The sequence below is a fragment of the Balaenoptera borealis genome, assembly GCF_965194805.1.
Source record: "Balaenoptera borealis genome assembly, chromosome: 11".
NCBI lineage: Eukaryota > Metazoa > Chordata > Mammalia > Artiodactyla > Balaenopteridae > Balaenoptera > Balaenoptera borealis.
In genome coordinates, this window is record NC_138868.1 from 77891065 (window position 1) to 77915255 (window position 24191).

General features: G+C 36.3%; 1 protein-coding gene across 1 annotated transcript in view; it reads left to right on the forward strand.

Annotated features, from left to right (window-relative positions):
• The window catches only part of CNTN5 (contactin 5), a 1371764-nt gene that overhangs the window by 1308681 nt on the left and 38892 nt on the right, over positions 1-24191 (forward strand). Inside the window, exons 19-20 of the mRNA XM_082339878.1 lie at positions 7880-7950; positions 10056-10290. Of these exons, the coding sequence (XP_082196004.1) occupies positions 7880-7950; positions 10056-10290 (306 nt within the window). The remainder of the gene's footprint in view (positions 1-7879; positions 7951-10055; positions 10291-24191) is intronic.

A 24191-nucleotide genomic window follows, 5' to 3' on the forward strand; every position in this document is an offset into this window, starting at 1 on the left:
TGCCATATGCTAACACATATATATGGAATCTAAGGAAAAAATTTAAAAAGTCATGAAGAACCTAGGGGCAAGATGGGAATAAAGACACAGACCTACTAGAGAATGGACTTGAGGATATGGGGAGGGGGAAGGGTAAGCTGTTACAAAGTGAGAGAGTCTCATGGACACTACCAAACGTAAAATAGATAGCTAGTGGGGAGCAGCCGCGTAGCACCAGGAGATCAGCTCAGTGCTTTGTGACCACCTAGAGGGGTGGGATAGGGAGGGTGGGAGGGAGTGAGACACAAGAGGGAAGAGATATGGGAACATATGTATATGTATAACTGATTCACTTTCTTATAAAAACAGAAACTAACATGCCATTGTGAAGCAGTTATATTCCAATAAAGATGTTAAAAAAATTAAAACAAATAAAACAGAGAAGACGTTATTCTCAGTATTTTCAAACTACCTTATGTATTAGCTATGCAAGTATAACTAGTGATTTGTGTGTGCTTCTTTTATTTCTTTTTAAATACTGAATGGTCTATTTGGAAAATAGGCAGTTATGAAACTGAATATCTGTATCTCATTTGTATAGCTCCAGGTAGAGCTGAAACAGTAAGTTCTAATAGGTACATATTTTTTTTTTCCTCCAAAGATTTGTCTTGGAATACAATAGATATGTGTAACCTTTTGATTGTTTATTGACCTCTGTGACAAAAGAGTCTGAAATAAACATCTAGTACCAAAAAAGTAAAAAAAATAAAATAAAAAAAAATTCTATATTAACTTAATAAACATTTTCATCTCATATCCAGTTCCATGTTTCTGTCCCTCCATCGCAGCACAGGCTTGACTCAAGGGTTACGATTTGTCTTTTCTTTCTTCTTTCTACTTCCTCCCTGACCTTCCAACTGCTATTCTGGTCACTTCCCAGGTCAGAAAAGAAGAAAATGAAAAATGACTTCACGTGTTGCAATTTGTTGTTCTCACGTAAATGTTGAGTGCTCCAGGAGATGGCATTTGTCCACATTCTGCTTCTTTCTCTCTCAGGATACATTGGGTTCTTAAGAGACTATCCTATCTCCTAGCAGGCAGCTTTATTGGCTGTGATACCAACAGGCTTATTCAAACCTACCTTCCACAGTGTCTGCTTTGCCCATGATAATCATTTCGCATTTCTGACCTGCCAAACTCTAGAAATGCCATATGTTCTCAAGAACTATTTTGGTCTCTGCTCTAGTAGCATAGTGCAGGACTGAGCCATCTTACAAAATTCTGAAGCTCAACAGCATCCAGCCAGGATGTGAGAGGTAAGCATCTGTACTCTCCTCATCAGCTGTTTTGCTTCTCTTGTCACTTAGCTTGAGGGGGAAATGATACTCCCACTTTGCTCCTAGCGACAGCTGGGGTTGGAGGGATATGCCACAGCACATCCATCTGCTAAGCTGACAGCCTTCTTCCAAAACACTGCTTGTGCTAAAATCTTATATATATGGCTGGAGGTGGGTAATGGGAAAGGGTCATGAAATTGGTTTTCTCTATTTCCTAGTAGTTCTGTGGTTTTGTCTAGCCAACCTCACTTTAGCATCTGAGGTTACATGTGTCTCATCCCAAGTCCAGAAAAGACTCATTAAACTTCCTACTACAGTTTCTTTCCCTGTACATTACCTTCCTACTTCTGAAAGGATCTTGCTTTGTTCATATTTGTATATTCACATTTCTTGTCCATGATAATTACTTAGGAAACTTCACTGAGTTCAAAAGTTATGGAAAGAACACAATAAAATACTATTATAAGATGGGGCTGAATTAGTTTTCCCAGGGGCATGTGGGTTGGCCTTGTAAATGGCATTTAATGGAGCTTTGAAGGCCAGACCAAATGAGACTCAGGCAGAATTATTTATAGGGGGCAATTAAAAAATCTGCATACTATTGTCAGGCACTGGTGTGTGCAGAGAAAAGGCATAAAGCTGTGGGGTTTTTAAAGGTCTTTCTAGTCTACGTTTCTAAAAAAATATATGATGTAAAAAACGTAAAGCAGTCAACTGAAATAATTGGGAAACTCTAAAAGAAAATACTATTAAATGAACATTATAGCTTTCTTCAACCCAATGAGTAATTTAATTATATTAAATAAAAGAAATTGTTCTTAGGAACATTAAGAGCAGACAAAAAGCATAGCAAGCAACAGACCTCTAAGACCAAATCTCAATAATTAGGAAAAAAGAAGGTAATAGTATGGCTCATACAGCAGACAGTATTTTAAATCATGAAACCACTTTGGTCCAGGAAAGTCTTTTCTGCAAAATATATTCAGGAAATATATCTCCAGTTTCAGAGACACTTTGCAAACAGAGACGGGTAACTTTAACAAATGCCTTTCTAAATTAAACATGGTTAATTGTTATGCATGCCCCTTTCTGATTAATAGCAAGATGAGGGAAGAGCAGTAGAAGACTTGAGCATGAAAGACAAAAGGGTAATGAGAGGTTATCAATCCAGGAGTAAATGTGAGACATTCAAGTTAAACTTCTCCCGTCTTCCTAGTCCCTATAATGCCGTATACCAGTCATAAATCATGAACCATGTTCCAAGCCCTATACTAAGCCCTTGCCTTTCTTTATAGCATTTAATTCTCACATCAACCCTCTAAAGCAAGCAGGTTTATCCCCATCTTACAGATGAAAAGCAGAATAAGAGAGTTAAAAACTTGTACAAGGTTACCTAATAAGTAAGTGGCAGGGCTGGAATTCTAATCTTAAACCAAAGGTGATGACTACCAAGTTATCTTCCTCCCACCCCTCCCTTCTTCCTCTTGCCTTTTTCTTTCTCTTCATTTTACCACACGTTCCAACAAATCTTGCTCAAAGATTATTATGCTTATCCTCTGCTTCTACTTCCTTGTGGAATAAAGTTCAGAGAAAATGAGTGAAGAGAAACACATTTTATTGTCTATACGTACCTCCTGTGGTCCTGACTATTGCTATTTATGAGAAGTTTCATAAATCAGAGAAATCTTACATTCTCTGAAATATCCTAGCAACGAAAGTTGTAAATCAAAACTGATATATTGCCTAGATTTTCAAATTAAAACAAACTGAGCCAAAACTGAAAGCACAATTCCCATGGTACTATCGAAACTGTATTATCCAGATTTCCAAAAGAACAGTCTATTTCACGATCACATATGCATAGATTCCTACTGAACTTAGTGTTTATCATAGAAGACAACTACTTTTTCTTTTTGAAATCATTTTCTTTTTGAAGTAGATAATAACATTAGGTAATAGTTATAAATTACAGTTCCAGGCACTGTGATACATAATTATGAAAACCTTAAAAAGTAGGTACTATTATTATCTCCGTGAGACAACTAAAGGACAAAGTGGTTAGGAAATATTTTCAACCCATCAGCTAGAATGGTAGAACTGAGATTCAAGCCCAGATCTTTCTCAGTCCCAGAAGAACACTTTTACCACTTACACATATCACCTTATCTACCCTATTGATAGGAATAACAGCATTATCTGAACTCTTTAGGAAACACCACTGGTGTTTTCTTTAATTTTGGAAGCTCTTTATCTCTTTTTATAAAGTGAGCTTAGATGATAATCAGTTAACTGAAATATTTGTATGTTACATACTTCAATTCAGGTAGGAATTTTTTTTTTTTAATTTCTCTCCTGACTCCCACCTTCACTATATTATCAACCTCCATTCCCTCCTTCCATTCTTTTGCACTTTCCTGCCCAAACCAGTTGCTGGATTTGCTCCTAAATTATGTGACCTCTCCCAGGTCTCTAGTAAATCTATATTATTTAATGAGCCATGTAAACATCTACTGTAATAGATTTGGAAATGTTTCCGGGAAAAAAAGAGAGATTGGTAAACGATTTCATCCTGTATTCTTTTGTTTAGTTGAATGCTAATTAAAGCATGTTTTTAGTGTAATTGATTTTGTTCAGACTATTACACTTAGAAAGAGCTCTTTGAGACTCAAGCTTAAATTCATGCACACTTAAACTAAAGTAGTACACTATATTTTCGTCACTCTGAACATTTACAACCAAATGTATAAGATAAAAAGGGACAAAAGTCTACATTTCAACATGTCAGATAAGGCACTAAAACAGCAAGACATTTATAGATTGTTGGAAAAGTATTAATCACGTTATTCATTCATGGAAGACTAATGTTCAAAAAGAAATTCTGAAGAATCAGAGTTCAACTCATTAACCATGCATGTAAACTTGATTCTCTAAGCTAATAAGCTCATGACATTTATCAGTAGCCAACGGAGGGAGAAAAGCATCTAGCTGCTTAATTCTAAATCAGATTTTCAATAATCATATTGAAAATAAATTTGGTTTTAGGTAAATATGTATTTCTCTGAACTCAATGAAAGCATTTATTACATGTTTGATTATATTAATTTTATGCTTCTAACAAGAATTATAGAACTTTTATAATAGAAGGGCTCTGAACGATTAAGTCAAATCTCTACATATCATGAATATGTTGTTTTATAAATAAAAGGATATAATTAAAATCAGTGTTGACTGCAGAGATAATAACTGTGAAAAGGAAACCAATGAGCATGAGTTCCACTGATCATCTGCATGTAATTAGGAAATTTAATCCAATTAGAATTCGAGTACACAATTCAAACATTGTGATCCTGACAGCAAAACACAATGCTTGAATTGCATCTATAAAAGCCTTAGGTTTTCTTTTTTGTTTGTTCGTTTTTCCAGTTTTATTGAGATATAATTGACATATAATACTGTATTAGTTTAAGGTGAACAACATAATGATTTGATATATTTATATACTGCAAAATGATTACCATAAGTTTAGTTAACATCCATCACCTCACGCAAGCACATTTTCTTCCTTGTGATGAGAACTTTTAACATTTTCTCTCTTAGCAACGTTCAAGTATATGGTAACGGTATTGTTATCTATAGTCACCATGTTGTATATTATATCCCTAGAACTTATTTATCTTATATCTGGAATTTCGTACCTTTTGACCACATTTCCCCATTCCCCCCACCCTTCATTCCCACCTCTGGCAATCACCAATCTGTTCTCTTTTCCTACCAGTTCCATATTTTTAGATTCCACATATAAGTCAGATCATAAAGGATTTGTCTTTCCCTGTCCAGCTTATTTCACTTAGTATAAGGACCCTGATGTCCATCCATGTTGTCTCAAATGGCAGGGTTCCCTTTGTATGGCTGAATAGTATTCCATTGTATAATACACCACATTTTCTTTATCCATTCATTGATCCATGGACATTTAGGTTATTTCCACATCTTTAAAGCCTTAAGTTTTCTGTTAGTATTTCCTATTATATCTAGTAAGCCTTTCTTAAAAAAGAACAGTTGGTGCTTATACACATATACTATTAAAACTCAATGAACTATAGTGCCTCTTTTGTGTCATTTATTATACATTAAAATTGGATGATCTTCTTTATTTATATTATTTTATTTTATCTTTATTTACATTTATTTATTTTATCTTCTTAAAAGAAATTAGTAGCAGTAGGAAGACTTCAAAGACTAATTTCAAATGATAAAAGAAAGAATCTAGGTCATTTGCGGATAATTTGATATGGAAGTAACCCACACAGAAACAAATTAAATTTTGCTTTCTTGGTTCCTCAAAGTGGAAATTTTCACCACATTTTTCATTAGTTTCTTTTTATTTTTTTTTCCTCACAAAGTTAAAACTTTTGGAAACTCTAAATATGCTTTTTAAAAATAAAAACATTAATAGACTATGGAACGATTATACCAAAGCTCCAGAAGAAAGATTTGACCTCAAATCATCACTTGTATTTCATTCTACTCATACTTCTTTAATGATCTTCAAGAGAGAGGTGCTCACAAGATAGCCTATAGCCTACTCTCCAACCCTAAGCTAGAGGTTCCAAGCATCCTCTTTTTAGATGATGTTTGAGGGCTGAATAAAATAGAAAAGGATGCTCAGTGCCTAGTCCTTCCACAAAATCCATGATCATAGGGAGGGTATCTTCAAAGAAAAATCTTCAAAATCCTACATTTAGGGTATAAACTAGCAATTCCAATGTAATAGATGAAGTAGGTGGTTGTGGTAGATACTACTTGTAATATTATTTACCTGTTAATTATTGTCAGTGATGAATGTGAAGCATATGTGTGTGTGCGTACCTTTTTATATTTTACAAACAAATGGTACTAAGAGAAACCATAGTGGCACCATATCAACAAATTAACTTGCTTCTACTATTTATCTGACTATCATTGATGGTCACAATATTCAGAACTCTGAGAATAGCCACTGAGGGTATATTTGGAAATGTGTAGCCCAACCCTTTCACACATACCGTTAAACCAGTTTTCGTCCTGTGTGCTTTACTCAGACCATACACCAGAAAATGAAGTTAGAATTACTACTCTATAACAGTGGTTTTGAGACATGGTGTCAAGACAGACTGATATGTCATACATTGTTACATGCAGCGATAACTTATGACTACTAGTAAAAAACTCAAGTTAAATCATCTGCCTGCTCTTCATATAAATTAGGACATATTCACTGTTATTGCTCTAATACCATTCTTCTTAGTTGAATTCCTTTTGATTTCTTGATTGAGAGACAAAGGGGTATCCAATTCCATGTAATTCTGAGGTAATTCATGAGAGTGAACTCCACATATGAATAATCCTTAATGTGTATGTAACTGTGAAAAAATAAAGATTGGTAGCTGCTTCTGTATATATCCTTCTACATGTGCATGAGCACGACAAGAACTCATGTTCACAGAGAAAAGTGTCAAGGAAATGAAATTTGGACCTAGTGAATAAAGATCATCTATTTAAATAGAGGCAATGATAGTGTTCTCTCCCACCTCCGTGGTCCAAGAAAAATTGTTTATTTTTCCCTTTCTAGTAGCATATAAATTCTGCATCAGTTTTTCCAGTATATAAAATGCTGTGTGAATATCTACCAGTAATTAGCAGCCTTCCACTCCAAGTAGGTAATAAATGGGAGTGAATCTATTGTTTATGAGTATATCAATTTTTTTTTTTTTTAAACTATATGCTGGGATATAAAGGCAACGCTGAAGTGTAAAATTGCTAATGCAGGCTCATAGCCTGGAAAATGATTTATTTTAATAGTTTTCTTCATTTAACAGTTCTTCATTTGAAAATACTCCCTTTCAACTACATATTTTGTGGTTTGGTGCCGTGAAGGGGAAATTTATTCCTTTGACATATTTATTATTTTAATAGTTTTGCATTTGAAAAAGCTTCACCAGGTATCTATATATTTTGCAGTTTGCAGAGAGGTTCATTCCTGACAGTTTTTTTTAAATGTTTATTCATTTAAATAGGTTCACTCCATGGAACTGTTGCTAAGATTTCTTTAAACTGGAGCCACCTGGGAGTTCTAGTAAAGCAGTAAGGCTAATGTCAACCTGTGGACTTTCCAGGGGTTTTGCAAGCCCTGAAATCACAGAAGATTCACATCCTTAGGAAGAAGAAAACTTGTAGGATGAAATTTAACTAACAATTAGCAGATGTCCTTGACTATAGTGTTAATTATGATTTGGACCTTAGTAACCACAGAGCATTTATACAAGCGAACTAGTTTGGGGATGCAGTACGTGGCCATGAAAAATATATATCAAACTCCCCCACATAGACTTGAAAGCAAGGTACTTGTCACAAACATTTTGTTTAATATTGAATAAGACCACTTTGACTTCCAAACACATTTTGATTTGTTTATTTGGGGATGTTATCCAACCAGAGTAGGGTTATGATGCATTCTTGGTGTAGGGACACTTAAATTGTACATCTACGTATTGTCCTCACTCTTGGCCCATTTTTAACAACAGTTCCAAAGACGACACCCACCAATGTAAGTGGAAGAAGTGGAAGAAGGCACGAGTTAGTCATCGCCTGGGAGGTAAGAAAGCCTACTCAGATGTCAGAACTTGTTGATTCCTTAAATTAAAAAGTTACACATAGAGTATCAGTATTTGGTATAGAGTAACTGAGTAACTGCTGTTTAAAGGAGGTTAAGAAACACTTTGATCATGCATTACTCACATGAATATTTCCAACATGAACTTTTCTCATTTTCATATCAAGTCTAAAGTGTGCCATCCTGTCATATAGGCTGTCTCAGAATACAGTTTGAATGATTAAAACACATTCTCTCACAAATTGCTTCAGATGTTTATTTGGCTTAGTTTGATATTTATTTACTTCACAATTGAATAGCACCCTTGACATTTTTGGAGGCTAAAACTATTGAGGTTTTTCTGGAGTAGTGACTGGGTTAGCTCATTTATCCCGTACAACTATCCTATTAGTGGGGATAATTTTCCTTGTTTTACAAATTATGAAACTGATTCACAGTTTGAGTACTTTTCTGAGAAGCAGTAGAATTGGGACTTTGATTACAAAACCCTTATTCTTTTGTGTCCCTTACTGTATGACCTCCAAAATTCCTTCTGCCAAAGGAAAGGAACAGGGGAGAAAGAGTGTGAGAGGTACATTTATTTTCCATAAAGCCACTTTCCTTCTTTGATGTTAACTTTATTATCAAATATAGCTATGTAGCTAACAGAACAATGTGTTAGAATATGGAGATGGAAATGCCTATTGGAGAAAACTGAACCAATCCCTGACCATCTCTAAGAACAATGATAGAATGTACAGAAACATACAGAAAAACTCCTTTCCCCAGTAAGAAATCTTCCATGAGCACATCCTCTGACCTGTTCTTCTGTTCATATGCCTCTTCTTCAATAAAACTTTATGCCTTGCTTTTGATTTCTGCAGAGGTATTAACTTCCCAATACCTGACCTTCACTGAGATCAAACCTCTCTAAACGGAATTGCCTTCCCTGCCAGTTTTATGTCTTAGTCAGCTGGGGCTGCTATAACAAAAATGCTGTAGACTGGGTGGCTTATAAACAACAGAAATTTAATTCTCACATTTCTGGAAGCTGGAAGTCTAGTTCTGGAAGGCCTTGGTGGATTCAGATCTGGCAAGGGTCTGCTTCCTGGTTCATAGAACACAATTTCTCACTATGTCCTCACGTGACAGAGAGGCAAGACAGATCTCTAGATTCTGTATTACAAGGGCAATAATCTGATTCATGAGTACTCCACACTCATAGCCAAGTCACCTACCAAAAGCCCATCTCCTAATACCATCACATTGTGTTAGGAATTCATCACATGAATTGTGGGGGAGGAAGGGGTATAAACATTTAGTCTATAGTACTTTGATATAATAGGCTTTGTCTCTTTTCCTCCACTCAATACATAGTTTTTCCTCAAATCAAAATTCAAAATAAGAAAATGTAGCAAATGTTTATTGTGTATCTATTTGTCAAACATTGCGCTAGGCAATGTCTGGTAACTGCTCCACTGACTAACTAGTTAATCACAATTACTATTTTCTGTGGTGTGCAATTGATGCTCATTTAACAAATTTAAATGTAAGCCATGGAGTACAAGTCTCCTGAAAAAAATTCTGTATTTTAATTTTTTCATATGTTAGTAAAGCACAACAGTAATTGAGAAAAACCCTAGAAGAAAGGTCTTACATTAATTTCACCGAGATTTTCTGTGCAAAGTCCTCTGCAGAGCATTACCAGTGGCAAGATTTTCCTGACCACCAGACGGTATGACAGTTTTCCCCAACATATTACATTCTAGTGTGGAATCCAAGGACCTTTGTTTCATACACATGACTAATTGGAGCAAATTTGTTTCACTTCAAGAGTTTTCAATATTCCTGATACTTTTCTTAAATACCAACTGATACCATTTAATTTTTTAATTTTTTTTTAAATTTTTTAATCTTATACCTTTAAAGCCTTTTAAGTTTCCAGTGACTGCCAAGCTATTGTTCTATGTTGGCTTCCAATGTAATATAAAGATTGGAGAGTCTCTATTGCTCTAGTTATCTGTAATTTTTAAAAATTTAAAGATTGGAAAGAGTGGGGGTTTTGATCAATTATTTTCCTGATATTTAATTGCATTTTTCTTCTCTAGCCAGTATCGGAAGAGTTTCAGAATGGGGAAGGCTTTGGCTATATTGTGGCTTTCCGACCCAATGGAACACGTGGCTGGAAGGAAAAAATGGTGACATCTTCTGAAGCTTCAAAATTCATTTATCGAGATGAAAGTGTCCCTCCTCTTACTCCCTTTGAAGTGAAGGTTGGCGTTTATAACAATAAAGGAGATGGACCTTTCAGTCAAATTGTGGTCATATGTTCAGCTGAAGGAGGTCAGTTTTTTTTATGCTTATTATTTTCATTTAACATATTAATATTTTATTTTGGTACATGAATGTGACACTACTGTAATATATTAGATAATACAGGTACACCAAAAGCGAAAATAAAACTTACCCACAGTCTCACTACACTTTTTAGATATATTTTTCCAAAATTTTTTCCAAATAATTCAATAATTAATTCCAAATAATTTCAATTTTTATTGAAAAAAATTGATCATTCCATATACTTTGCTTTATGTTCTTCACTCCCTGATGATGTATGGCAAATATATTTCCATGACAATAACAATATTAGTAACGCCTGTAGAATATTCTCTGGATGAATGGACATTTAACCATTCTTCTCTGTTTCGCAATTTAGATCATTTTCTATTTTAACCTTATTCTAATTTAAATTTAGAAATTTAGATAATTTCTATTTTAATTGAAATTTTTAACTTATGTGAAATAAATTTAAATAAAGACTCCAATAACTATTCATTACTAACCTCATACACAAAACAGCGGACTGATACAGAAGTATCAGACAGGATTTTTTGTTTGAAGCTTTTCACACATGGTATCATTAAATCCTCACAACAATCTTGTCTAATAGGCATTATTATCTCCATTGTAGAGAAAGAGAAATTGAAGTTCAGAAAAGTTAAGGAACTTGTTTAAAAAAGTTAAATAGTTTCTAATTGAGAATTAAACTCAGTCCTTTCAATCATTAAATCCTTGATTTGTCTATAGCAAGCTGCCTTCATACGTATAACCTCATTTAATTCTCAGTTAAAACTACTAGGTAGGCAGGACCTAGGCAGGAAACCCATTTTACAGATCAATAAACTGTAAGTCTGTGACTTATTCATGGTTACAGTCAACAGGTGGTAGTGCTAGAGGGCAAACTCAGCTTCCTACATCAAAATTCTTGGTTCTTTCAAGTTTTAATACAAAAATGCATTTTCTGAGTGAGAGAAAGCTTGATAGAGTTAACTCCCTAAAGTTAGCTTTTCTGCATAGTCCTTCCTCAATTCAAGTACACAATTTCAATTGGCCCTGCAAGTAAATAAAATGTCTTACAGTCCCTAAACCTGACAGAAGACTGAGCTAATGTTCCACCAAAGGCAGCACACATTTGACCTTCCAAATAATTATTGTTTTCTCATAAACTGACACTTTTGCTTCCTTTGTGCCCACATTTGTGACTTGAATAGCTTAAGAGAATTACCAATCTTTTTGGTATGGGGAATTCACGGCAGGGGAAATAAGTAAGGTCATTTGAATACTGAAGCACAAAGGTAGTGTCTGATTTATGTAAGATGTAGTTTTTCAGCACTAGCTGCCTTGTATTTTATGACATAGAGCCAAATTTTGAAGCAGAAGTAGAAAGTTTTTCCTAGTATAAGAATGAACAGGAAAGTGAAGAATCAAGTAAAAATAAGGAATCATAGGTGTTCTGATGAGATATTCACACACTTAGCATCTCAAGTTTCTGATGTTTTTTTCAGATAGTATAGCCAGTCTCCACATTACTTATATTAACTCTTACAATCAAATATGAGGTAGAAGTCTCAAGCTGCAATCTATTTTGCAGGAAACTGAGACTCAGAGAGGCTAAGTAACATGTTCAAATCAACCCAGTAAATAACAAAAGTTGTAAGTAACTGTAGTAAGTGACAGGGCTGGGATTTGAACACAGGTCTGTATGACTCCAAAGCTAATGCTTTTAATCACTACCCTATACCTTCTCATCAGGAGTGTCTTTAACAATAATTTTTCGTTATTGTATTATGTTATATATATAATAATAATATTTTACATCATTTGTTACTCTGATATCTGTTTTGAAGTACATGTTTTATTCAGGAAGTGCATATTCTTGTGGTTTTAATTTATTTAAACTAACTATAAAGCACACGGTCCCAAATGTCACGTGAGATGAATTGGAGAGCTGTGTACATGCTTCGTATGGTAACACCAGTGTTGCCTTTAAGAAATCCAGATTTGTACGTTCCTTGTCAATCTTTGCTTTAAAATTATAGCAGCCACCATGGGTTGTTTATACTGTGTTTTCTTAAACTTGAAATGGCTTGCCTTTAGAGATTTCTCTTTCCAGCTAGATAGGAAGTATGCATATTTTCTTTCAAAGACACTGAGGTCTTTGCTGTAACATATTTCATAGTAACACTTCATTTACTTTGGTGGACTGAAATATGAAAGATATCAGGCAAATTAAATCTGAATAGAGGGAGGAGCTTCAAGATGGCGGAGGAGTGAAACGTGGAGATTGCCTTCCTCCTCACAAATGCATCAGAATTACATCTACAAGTGGAACAACTCCTACCAAACACCTATTGAATGCTGGCAGAAGATCTCAGACCTCCCAAAGGCAAGAAACTCCCACGTAACTGGGTAGGGCAAAAGAAAAAAGAAAAAAACAAAGACAAAAGAATAAGGATGGGACCTGAACCTCTGGGAGGGAGCTGTGAAGGAGGAAAAGTTTCCACACAATAGGAAGCCCCTTCACTGGTGGGGACGGGGTGGGGGGGGGAGAATCTGCAGAGCCACAGAGGAGAGCACAGTAATAGGGGTGCAGAGGGCAAAGCAGAGAGATTTCCACATAAAGTATCAGTGTTGACTGGCACTCACCAGCCCGAGAGACTTCTCTGCTCACCCGCTGGCCGAGTCAGGTGGGGGCTGGGCACTGAGGCTCAGGCTTCGGAGGTCAGATCCCAGGGAGAGGACTGGGGTTGGCTGCGTGAACACAGCCTGAAGGGGGCTAGTGCACCACAGCTAGCCAGGAGGGAGTCCGGGAAAATGTCTGGACCTGCCTAAGAGGCAACAAGACCATTGTTTCAGGGTGCACAAGCAGAGGGGATTCAGAGCACCACCTGCCTAAACGAGCTCCAGAGACGGGCGTGAGCCGCGTCTATCAGCACGGACCCCAGAGACGGGCATGAAACACTAAGGCTGCTGCTGCCACCACCAAGAAGCCTGTGTGCAAGCACAGGTCACTATCCACACATCCCCTCCCGGGAGCCAGTGCAGCCCACCACTGCCAGGGTCCCGTGATCCAGGGACAACTTCCCAGGGAGAACACATGGCATGCCTTACGCTGTTGCAACGTCATGCCACCCTCTGCCTCCACAGCCTCGCCCTGCATTCCATACCCCTCCCTCCCCCAGCCTGAGTGAGTCAGAGCCCCCTAATCAGCTGCAACTTTAACCCTGTCCTGTCTGAGCAAAGAAGAAATGGCCTCAGGTGACCTACACGCAGAGGTGGAACCAAATCCAAAGCTGAACCCTGGGAGCTGTGCGAACAAAGAAGAGAAAGGGAAATCTCTCCCAGAAGCCTCAGGAGCAGCGGATTAAATCTCCACAATCAACTTAATGTACCCTGCATCTCTGGAATACCTGAATAAACAAAGAATTATCTCAAAATTGAGGCAGTAGACTTTGGGAACCACCACATATATATATATATATATTTTTTTTTTTCCTTTTTCTCTTTTTGTGAGTGTGTATGTGTATGCTTCTGTGTGTGATTTTGTCTGTATAGCTTTGCTTTTACCATCTGTCCTAGGGTTCTGTCTCTTCATTTTTTTGTTTTGTTTTGTTTTCCATTTAGTATAGTTTTTAGCACTTGTTATCATTGGTGGATTTGTTTTCTTGGTTTGGTGGCTCTCTTCTTTCTTCCTTTCTTTTTTTATTACTTTTTAAATTTCCTTTTATTTTTAATAATTTTTTTTTATTTTAGTAACTTTATTTTATTTTTTTTTTTCATTCTTTCTTTTTTTTTTCTGAGCCGTGTGGCTGACAAGGTCTTGGTGCTCCGGCCAGGTATCAGGCCTGTGCCTCTGAAGGGGGAGAGATGAGTTAAGAGCATTGGTCCACCAGTGAGCTCCAGGATCCACATAATATAAAACACCCAAAGATCTCCCAGAGATCTCTATCTCAACACTAAGACCCAGCTCCACTCAACAACTACCAAGCTACAGTCCTGGACACCCTATGCCAAACAACAAGCAAGACAGGAACACGATCCCACCCATTAGCAGAGAGGTGGCCTAAAATCATAATAAGGTCACAGACAACCCAAAACATACCACCGGATGCAGTCCTGCCCACCAGAAAGACAATATCCAGCCTCATCTACCAGAACACAGGCACTAGGCCCCTCCACCAGGAAGCCTACACAACCCACTTAACCAACCTTAGCCACTGGGGACAGACGGCAATAACAACAGGAACTACGAACCTGCAGCCTGCAAAAAGGAGACCCCAAACACAGTAAGTTAAGCAAAATGAGAAGACAGAGAAACACACAGCAGATGAAGGAGCAAGGTAAAAACCCACCAGACCAACCAAATGAAGAGGACATAGGCAGTCTACCTGAAAAAGAATTCAGATTAATGATAGTAAAGATGATCCAAAGTCTTGGAAATAGAAAGGAGAAAATACAAGAAACGATTAACAAGGACCAAGAAGAGCTAAAGAGCAAACAAACAATGATGAACAACACAATAAATGAAATTAAAAATTCTCTAGAAGGAATCAATAGCAGAATAACTGAGGCAGAAGAACGGATAAGTGACCTGGAAGATAAAATAGTGAAAATAACTACTGCAGAGCAGAATAAACAAAAAAGAATGAAAAGAATTGAGCACAGTCTCAGAGACCTCTGGAACAGGATTAAATGCACCAACATTCGAATTATAGGGGTCCCAAAAGAAGAAGAGAAAAAGAAAGGGACTGAGAAAATATTTGAAGAGATTATAGTTGAAAACTTCCCTAATATGAGAAAGGAAAGGGTCAATCAAGACCAGGAAGTACAGAGAGTCCCATACAGGATAAATCCAAGGAGAAACATGCCAAGACACATACTAATCAAACTATAAAACATTAAATACAAAGAAAAATTTTAAAAGCAGCAAGGATAAAAAACCCAAATAACATACAGGGGAATCCGCATAAGGTTAACAGCTGATCTTTCAGCAGAAACTCTGCAAAGCAGAAGGGAGTGGCAGGACATATTTAAAGAGATGAAAGGGAAAAACCTACAACCAAGATTACACAGCAAGGATCTCATTCAGATTCGATGGAGAAATTAAAACCTTTACAGACAAGAAAAAGCTAAGAGAATTCAGCGTCACCAAACCAGCTTTACAACAAATGCTAAAGGAACTTCTCTAGGCAGGAAACAGAAGAGAAGGAAAAGACCTATGATAACAAACCCAAAACAATTAAGAAAATGATAATAGGAACATACATATCGATAACTACCTTAAAAGTAAATGGATTGAATGCTGCAACCAAAAGAAATACACTGTCTGAATGGTTACAGAAACAAGACCTGTATTATATGCTGTCTACAATAGACCCACTTCAGACCTAGGGACACATACAGACTGAAAGTGAGGGGATGGAAAAAGATATTCCATGCAAATGGAAATCAAAAGAAACCTGGAGTAGCAATTCTCATCTCAGACAAAATAGACTTTAAAATAAAGGCTATTAAAAGAAACAAAGAAGGACACAACATAATGATCAAGGGATCAATCCAAGAAGAAGATATAACAATTGTAAATATTTATGCACCCAACATAAGAGCACCTCAATACATAAGGCAAATGCTAACAGCCATAAAAGAGGAAATCAACAGTAACACAAGCAAAGTAGGGAACTATAGCACCCCACTTTCACCAATGGACAGATCATCCAAAATGAATAAGGAACACAAGCTTTAAATGATATATTAAACAAGATGGAATTAATTTCTATTTATAGGACATTCCATCCAAAAAAACAGAATACACTTTCTTCTCAAGTGCTCATGGCACATTCTCCAGGTCAGATCATATCCTGGGTCACAAATCAAGCCTTGGTAAATATAAGAAAATTGAAATTGTATCAAGTATCTTTTCTGACAACAATGCTATGAGACTAGATGTCAATTACAGGAAAAAATCTTTAAAAAATACAAACACACAGAAGCAAATCAATACACTACTAAATAACCAAGAGATCACTGAAGAAATCAAAGAGGAAATCAAAAAATACCTAGAAACAAAGGAAAATGAAAACACAATGACCCAAAACCTATGGGATGCAGCAAAAGCAGTTCTCAGAAGGAAGTTTAGAGCAATAGAATCCTACACCAAGAAACAAGAAATATCTCAAATAAACAACTGAACCTTATACCTAAAGCAATTAGAGAAAGAAGAACAAGCAAACGCCAAAGTTAGCAAAAGGAAAGAAATCATAAAGATCAGATCAGAAATAAATGAAAAAGAAATGAAGGAAACAATAGCAAAAATCAATAAAAGTAAAAGCTTGTTCTTTGAGAAGATAAACAAAATTGATAAACCATTAGCCAGACTCATCAAGAAAAAAAGGGAGAAGACAAATCAATAGAATTCGAAATTAAAAAGGAGAAGTAACAGCTGGCACTGCAGAAATACAAAGGATCATGAGAGATTACTACAAGCAACTATATGCCAATAAAATAGACAACATAGAAGAAATGGACAAATTCTTAGAAAAGCACAACCTTCCAAGACTGAACCAGGAAGAAACAGAAAATATAAACAGACCAATCAAAAGCATGTAAATTGAGACTGTGTTTAAAAATCTTCCAAAAAACAAAAACCCAGGACCAGATGGCTTCACAGGCGAATTCTATGGAACAATTAAAGAAGAACTAACACCTATTCTTCTCAAACTCTTCCAAGATATACCAGACTGAGGAACACTCCCAAACTCATTCTACAAAGCCACCATCACTCTGATACCAAAACCAGACAAAGATGTCACAAAGAAAGAAAACTACAGGCCAATATCAATGATGAACATGGAGGCAAAAATCCTCAACAAAACACTAGCAAACAGAGTCCAACATCACATTAAAAATCACACACCATGATCAAGTGGGGTTTATCCCAGGAATGCAAGGATTCTTCAGTATACACAAATCAATCAATGTGATACACCATATTAACAAATTGAAGGATAAAAACCATATGATCATCTCAATAGATACAGAAAAACTTTTGACAAAATTCAACACCCACTTATGATAAAACCCTCCAGAAAATAGGCATAGAGGGAACTTACCTCAAAATAATAAAGGCCATATATGACAAACTCACAGCCAACATCATTCTCAATGGTGAAAAACTGAAAACATTTCCACTAATATCAGGAACAAGACAAGGTTGTCCACTCTCACCACTATTATTCAACATAGTTTAGGATATTTTAGCCACAGAAATCTGAGAAGAAAAAGAAATCAAAGGAATACAAATCAGAAAAGAAGAAGTAAAGCTGTCACTGTTTGCAGATGACATGATACTATACATAGAGAATCCTAAAGATGCTACCAGAAAACTTCTAGAGCTAATCAATGAATTTGGTAAGGTAGCAGGATACAAAATTAAGGCACAGAAATCTCTTGCATTCCTATACACCAACGAAGAAAACTCTGAAAGAGAAATTAAGGAAACACTCCCATTTGCCATTGCAATGAAAAGAATAAAATACCTAGGAAAAAACCTACCTAGGGAGACAAAAGACCTGTATGCAGAAAACTATAAGACACTGATGAAAGAAATTAAAGATGATACAAACAGATGGAGAGATATTCTATGTTCTTGGATTGGAAGAATCAGCATTGTGAAAATGACTATATTACTCAAAGCAATCGACAGGTTCAATGCAATCCCTATCAAACTACCAGTGGCATTTTTCACAGAACTAGAACAAAAAAATTCACAATTTATATGTAAACAAAAAAGACCCTGAATAGCTAAAGCAATATTGAGGAAGAAAAATGGAGCTGGAGGAATCAGACTCCCTGACTTCAGACTATACTACAAAGCTACAGAAATCAAGACAGCATGGTACTGGCACAAAAACAGAAATATAGATCAGTGGAACAGGATTGACATCCCAAATATAAACCCACGCACATATGCTTACCTTATTTTTGATAAAGGAAGCAAGAATATACAGTGGAGAAAAGACAGCCTGTTCAGTGAGTGGTGCTGGGAAAACTGGACAGCTACATGTAAAAGAAAGAAATTAGAACACTCCATAACACCATACACAAAAATAAACTCAAAATGGATTAAAGACCTAAATGTAAGGCCAGACACTATCAAACTCTTAGGGGAAAACATAGACAGAACACTCTATGACATAAATCACAGCAAGATCATTTTTGACCAACCTCCTAGAGAAATGGAAATAAAAACAAAAATAAACAAATGGGACCTAATGAAACTTAAAAGCTTTTGCACAGCAAATGAAAACATAAACAAGGCAAAAAGATAGCCCTCAGAATGGGAGAAAATATTTGCAAATGAAGCAACTGACAAAGGATTAATCTCCAAAATTTGCAAGCAGCTCATGCAGCTCAATATCTAAAAAACAAGCAACCCAATCCAAAAATGGGCAGAAGACCTAAATAGACATTTCTCCAAAGAAGATATACAGATAGCCAATAAACATATGAAAGAATGCTCAACATCACTAATCAACAGAGAAATGCAAATCAAAACTACAATGAGGTATCACCTCACAACACTCAGAATAGTCATCATTAAAAAATTGACAGAGTATAAATGCTGGAGAGGGTGTGGAGAAAAGGGAACTGTCTTGCACTGTTGGTGGGAATGTAAATTGATACAGCCACTATGGAGAACAGTATGGAGGTTCCTTAAAAAACTAAAAATAGAACTACCATATGACCCAGCACTCCTACTACTGGCCATATACCCTGAGAAAACCATAATTCAAAAAGAGTCATGTACCCCAATATTCATTGCAGCACTATTTACAATAGCCAGGACAAGGAAGCAGCCTATGTGTCCATCGATTGATGAATGGGTAAAGAAGATGTGGCACATATGTACAATGGAATATTACTCAGCCATGAAAAGAAAGGAAATTGAGTTATTTGTAGTGAGGTTGATGGACCTAGAGTCTGTCATACAGAGGGAAGTAAGTCAGAAAGAGAAAACAAGTACCGTATGCTAACACATATATATGGAATCTAAAATAAAAAAGTGGTTCTGAAGAACCTAGGGCCAGGACAGGAATAGAGATGTAGACATAGAGAGTGGACTTGAGAACACTGGGAGGGGGAAGGGTAAGCTGGGACGAAGTGAGAGAGTGGCATGGACAAATATACACTACCATATGTAAAATAGATAGCTAGTGGAAAGCAGCTGCATAGCACAGGGAGATCAGCTCGGTACTTTGTGACCACCTAGAGGGGTGGAATAGGGAGGGTGGGAGGGAGATGCAAGAGGGAGGAGATATGGGGATATATGTATACATATAGTTGATTCACTTTGTTATAAAGCAGAAACTAACACACCATTGTAAGGCAGTTATACTCCAATAAATATGTCAAAATAAAAAAAATCTGAATAGAGTCTGCCTTTGTTCTGACAGCAAAATTCAAACATATATTAGCATTTGCTCACTAATTAAATGTACTAATTTGGAACTTCATGTGTAAATATTAATAAAGTTTTAACACCATTAAATTGTGTTAAACATGAAAAGCAGGACAATGGAAGGAAGAGAGAGTATTTGCCTAGGGTAAGCGGAGCTTGAGTTTCAAGCTCAGACTAACTGTAAGGTCTTGGGCATTTTTTTCACCCTTCTTCTGAGCCTTACCTTCCTCCACTCTAAAAATGAAAATCTAGAACTAGAACATCCCTGGACACCATTACAAATCTAAGACTAAAATTTTGTCAATTTATTCTACATTCTGAAATATTCTTTTAAATTTTAATTGTCCCAGTATAGGCAATAATAACAGATCGACTTTTGCTCTATAATAAAAAGAGGGAAACCAACATCCTTTTTAGCCACTTGGCAAACTGCTTTACTTGAAAAGGAGTGAACATTTTCAAGATTGAACCATTAGTTCAATTTCAAGATTGAACCATTTTTGAAAAGAGTCAAGGCCTGTAATAAACTGACAAAATAATATATTGTGCTCATGCCAGAGTGGGGGCCTCCCTTCCATGTCTGTGGATTTTCACAGAGATTCACAGTGAGCCTTTGTCATCATACTCTTGCCCAAAGCCCAGCTGATCTGGTTGAGACTGTATTTCTCCATAGACCACTTCTGTTTCTTTTTTCTTCCATTAACTTAGTCCACCTGTCCTCTGTATTCTTAGATAAAGCAAAGAACAAGAGCAGAGGGACTGGCTTTCTATCTCTGTTTATGGGCATAGTTCCTTCCCTTCATATCATGATACCGCTACGCACCTAGAGTACAATGGAGAAGGTACCAACCTTTCACAGCTGACATCAAGACATGAAGAGAAATGTGCCAGATGCCATATCAAATGCAGCCATGTTGTTTGGAGGGAAGCACAGAACACAAGGACTTCAAGGCACACCTGACAGTACTAGTTCTCAACCCATTTCCCAACTGGCACATTGACAATGGATGACATTTGCATCCAGAACACACTTCCATAAGTGCTTGTGTGCATTCCCCATACCTCTATGTTTTCCTTTTCCTCTCAAGAAACCTATTGGGATGCAAGTGAGAAGTACATTATTGAAGGGAAAACCTTGAATGTAATCTGTTATAGAAGGATTCATCATTTATACGTATAGATACTTAGTAAATCACTTGGGAAATAACCTTGACTCTTGACACTCGGAGGTTGACTATTGCCCTAAAGTACTGTCAGAAAATCCCCAAATGGTTTTTCTGCTAACACCCTTGAGACTTTGAAACCTTTCAAGGTTTCCACAACAGAAGTAATCCCGAATGGCTCTGTCAGTGACAAGCAACATTCGACATAAACATGGGAGGAAAGAGATTTGCCTTCTGGAACTTCCATGCACCATGCACATTTATCTATATCCTTTGAACCAGGCAAAAATTATGTGCATTCTAACCCTGATTTGACTTCAGGTCTCAGGGTATGATATAATCCCATGCAATACTCTCATCTTGGAAACAATTCTATTTTTTTTAAAGAATAACGAAGTTCCAACATAATTGATTTTAAAGTGCATGGTATAAGTGATAAAAAGCAATATTTCTAACATGAGAAATCAAATCGGCCTTCATTTCCATATTTCTAGAAATACTTATTAATTAAACTTACATCCATTTTCCACTTTAGATTTGGAAAGGGAAAGAACCTGAGCATTCAAATACATCTAATAGAAAAATAGAGGGAAATTCAATACAGATTAATTGTAGATTGAAATATTTGCTTACATGTGATGTGATTTAACCTTTTCTAGTTTTTTTGGCTTTTTCCTTATATGTAAAAATATGCGGCTTTTATTTTTTTAATAAAGTCAAAAAGCTTCTCCTTGTTTGCAGAAAAAGATATGCAATTATCCTCTTGCAAATTGAGCTACCACAGCTCAAATTAAAACCTGACTTTCATGAGGTGTTATTCTGCAAATCAGTCCTTAGCTGAAACTGAGCTCAGTGGGATTTATGTGAACTTGAAAATTAATAAATTGGCATATTAGTTGTAAAATACGAGGAATAATTTCCTGTCCTTGCCAGATGATCCATTTGGATTAGTGCCTGTAAAAGTTCAGCTACAGCTGTCTTAACTGAATTTTTAAATAATGGAACCATAACCCTTCTCCCAAGGAGTTTATTAAACTGTCCTTTGATTAATGCTCTTGCCCACCCCTCCTGGGAAGTCAAACGTATAATCAATATTATAAGCACATCCCCCCATATTACTTGGAGAACTCCAGCTGCTAGGTCACTTAATACAAATGTATCATCTAAATTCATGAACATGGTAATGCTGTACAAAATTTTTAATCTAACAGGAACTGAATTCTATCAGTCAGCCTGTCCACTTCATATCCCAAGATTGGAGTGAAGGAGTCAGCCATGGCCTAATTAATATCATCATAAGTGAAAAAAAAAAAGAAATCTTTAAAAACCTTTGAATCTATTAGACAAAATGCTAGTGTAATGTCAAATAAATCCCTGAATTTTCATCAAATTACCCGAGCATAACAGATAGAAGTAGGAGTGGCAAGAAGCATCCTGTGATTTACAGATCAGGAGAGTTTTAGAGATGCCTGAATATGACAAGATCTATGAGGAGCAGTGTAGCTGTGGTTCAAAATTATCAAAAATTCCATGAAATAGGAATAAAAGGAGTTGATAGTATGCCTGTGGCAGGGTTAAATAGGAGATGACAGGGGTTTAGGTGGTTTCTGGCAAGACTTAGAGAGGCCAGCTGGGGATTCCAACATAAATATTCTTGAGAGAAGTTAGGTGTGGTGGGGCAAGGAGAAGAGAAAGCAGTAGGAAGAAGCACCAGGGGGGTAAACACAGATGTGTGCACAGAAGCAGAACAGTGTGGTGGTCAGGGCCTGACTGCTCTGTTCAAATCTTCTCTCCACCCTCTAGCAGCTGTGCAACTTTGGGCAAGTGGCTTAACCTCTCTGCCCCTGGATTTCCTCATCTGAAAAATGGTGACAATGATAGTAGGGTTGTTGGGAGGATTAATTGATACATTATAAAGAATTTTAAATAAGGCTTGGCATATATCAAATCTTCGATAAATGGTAGTTACTATTATTACCTTTGGTTATTCCCCCCTCATCTATTTTCTTTGTTATTTTTGTTCATTTGTTTTTAATCTTATTCCATTCATTCATCTGTCAGTTATTTGGAAACAATTATGCAGCAAGAGAATTGACTATATATTCTTCTTGTAAAATCTCTTCTGCATCCCAAAACTGACCCTCAGAGGTAAAGAATGAGCCAGCTGCTTCCTTGGTGCCATTTAAAAACAACAGAAGAGAGAGCATTTGAGACCTGAGTTCTACTTGGGGCTCTTTCAGAGCCAGAAGCAGAGTTCGGATAAATCAACCTGTTTCTATGTCACTTTTTTCATCTGCAAAATGAGGGCATGTTTAAATTTTCAGACTGTACCTATTATATGCAGTGATATTCGTAAGTCCTTTTTCCTTTATGCAGTTAATGTAGCCTGTGCAAACTTATCACAGAGACACAAATCTTCACTGGTCTACAATCACTAAGATGAGGGAGCAATGAGAACTGTGTGTGTGTAGCATCTAAACAATTTCATGATAGGGAGCATTCATCAAATTAACAATAAATTTCATATTTTTAAGTTTTAGAAGTAAGAGAATAATAAATATTTACAGTGAAAGAGCACTGGATTTATTACTTTGCTCCTGATGACACTTTGCCTTCTGAATCATATTATGTGATTTTACAGTAGTTTAGATTAAAAAAAAAGTTTAAAAAGCAAAAAAAAAAAATGAGGACATGGATTTAAAACATAGGTTCGTAACTCAAAAGCCTATAGACGTCAGGTAAGAAATATAAATAAGTGAAGTAGTCCCAGAAGTGAGACAATAAGGACTGGTAGAGAATCTGGAAAACTAAAAAGAATATGCCCTGACTAATGGGACCAACTGCTAATTCTCATCTACCAGCACCCAAGGATTCAGACTTGGTATCCCCCTTTTTTCCCCAAAATAAGCCATAAATTTTTATTTTTAGATGGAATGTTGGAATTAATTAATTTAATAGCTTATTTGGGCAAACAAAATATGGCTGAAGACCCACTGGCCATCTATGTGTGACCTTTGATCCAAGTGACTTTCTAAAATTCTTTCTAGTTGTGACTTTCCATCATTCAATTGCAATGGGATGCCCAAACAGGACAGCTAGTTCCAATTCAAAGCAGACATTCTATGATCTAGTCAGTTACTCTTGCTTGCAGACAAACTTTTTGATACACATGAAAATATTCACTAGGTAATAAACCGTACAAATTGAAACTTTTGGAAGTAAACTGAATGAGGTCACTTTTTTACATGCTTAAATTTCCAACGCAGGTCAGCATGGGTCTACTT